The following is a 1,796-nucleotide window of genomic DNA, read 5'->3' as shown; positions in this document are numbered from 1 at the left end:
GCCAGATGAGGCAAACTCTCCCTGATCTCTCCGTTCCCCAGTTTGAGGAAAGCGTGATGGACAAAGGGACGCAGGTGATAGCTGCATGCAAGGTGCCAGACCTCTGGCCTTTACATACCCGAGACTAGAGTTGCGGGAAATAGTGCTAGACGGAAGATGTCAGATGAGAACCAATGTTCCAGATCTCTCCGTTCATCGTGGCTGCGACCAGAGTTTCGGTAGAATGCGTTCAGATGAAAGAATGCCAGATGAAAGTTCTAGCATCATGCCCCGAATCTGTAGTTTTTGTCGCCTGTCAGATATCGCTCCAGTTCTTCGATCGCATCTGTATCGTTACTTGGAAGAGATGCGTTGATTGTTAGATCAGACCAATCTTCCACCCTGGAATCTCTCTCTATTGGTGTGTTGAAACGTTGACACATTTCGAGTTCTGCAATAATTGCCATATCATCGTTTGACCCAGGACGGATGCCCACAGAATGAAGGGCCAAGTTATTATGAGCCATGCCAAGAGAATGCAGGTGTTTGATTCCATCTCTAATACCTTGTAGGTACAGATTCAAATCTTTTAGAGGCCGCATGTCAGCATCAAAGAGTAGCTTGCCTTTATGGTCGGGATCAACTACCAATGATAATGGCCGATAGTTGTCAAAACAGAGACCTGTAATATAACCATCTTTGACCTGACAACCGTGGTATTTAGCAATGTTGGGATGAGGATTGGATAACAGTAACTCGTTGTTCCGTGCTTCGCTGATAATTGTATCAGGAAGCAATTCTGGGTAGTTCGGATCGTACTCACAGTACCGAGGTTGCTTCACGTAGGTACCCTCTGGGAGGGGATCTGGGGCAATTGTTAAACCCTCTTCATAGAGAGGCCTCAATTGAGCCTTCGGGACCGGGATAACATCGTAAAGCTCTTCTAACTTGAGAAGTAGTGCAGTTGGACGAAATATTCGGACGGCTGACTTTCCTAGGTACGTTTCATCTCCGATGCTGTAAGCGACCAAGACGTACCCTGGCTCAACAAGCCCATCATTCCCCCATTGAGCCTCTATGGTGGCAGCTTCTAGAAACTTTGGTTTTGGGCGATCCGCCCTTTTGCTGGTTGAGATGAGAGTGCCCGTATTTGTAACGAAAGTCATTGTCGGGGTAGATTTCTGCAATGGATTTCTAGAGTGGGTTCTGGAGTGGGTTCTGGAGATTCGAGGCAGAGAGTTGGGAGAAAACGCAGTTCAAATACATTTCGTGATGGTTAATCATACAGACGCGAGGACAAAGCCTCAAATCAACCGAACCAAGGACTGACCAAATATGTTATGTAGAGGATACTGTGCATTGCGAAAGTGTTGCAATTCTGTTGATAACTAATCTTAATAGCTAGATTTAATATAATAATATAGAAAGCCACCTTAGCTGCTTATTAATATATTAAAGTACTCTTTTATAGCTTCTTTAATTTTAAAGTAGTTCTAGCCTTATTATAAGCTTATTTATAAGAACTTATAAGCGGCAAGTCTTTCTTATTATATATAAAAATATTATCTTTATTAGGCTAATCTTTAGCCTTAAAATTTATAATTAAAATAATGTATAAAGAAGCTTAAGATGTATAATTATAAGCTGTTTATAGCTTTATTACTATTTTATTAATATAATTTATATTTAGCTTGTCTTTAATAGTATAGAGTTAAGGCTTTTGCTAGCTTATCTTAATGCTTACTTTAAAACTAAGGTATTTAGTGTCTTTTTTCTGCTTATTAGTAGCTTTAGAGACATAATTTTAAGCTTCTAAT

General features: G+C 40.7%; 1 protein-coding gene across 1 annotated transcript; it reads right to left on the bottom strand.

Moving 5' to 3' along the window:
• Window positions 1-263: 263 nt before the first annotated feature.
• On the bottom strand, window positions 264-1,145 carry EPUS_09500 (uncharacterized protein; the record flags this gene model as incomplete). Its single annotated transcript, XM_007802603.1, has 1 exon — window positions 264-1,145. One exon carries the CDS (start codon window positions 1,143-1,145, stop codon window positions 264-266), a length of 882 nt encoding a protein of 293 aa, XP_007800794.1.
• Window positions 1,146-1,796: the final 651 nt, after the last annotated feature.

Source organism: Endocarpon pusillum (assembly GCF_000464535.1).
Source record: "Endocarpon pusillum Z07020 unplaced genomic scaffold scaffold1727, whole genome shotgun sequence".
NCBI lineage: Eukaryota > Fungi > Ascomycota > Eurotiomycetes > Verrucariales > Verrucariaceae > Endocarpon > Endocarpon pusillum.
This window is presented reverse-complemented; position numbering and strand designations above follow the sequence as displayed.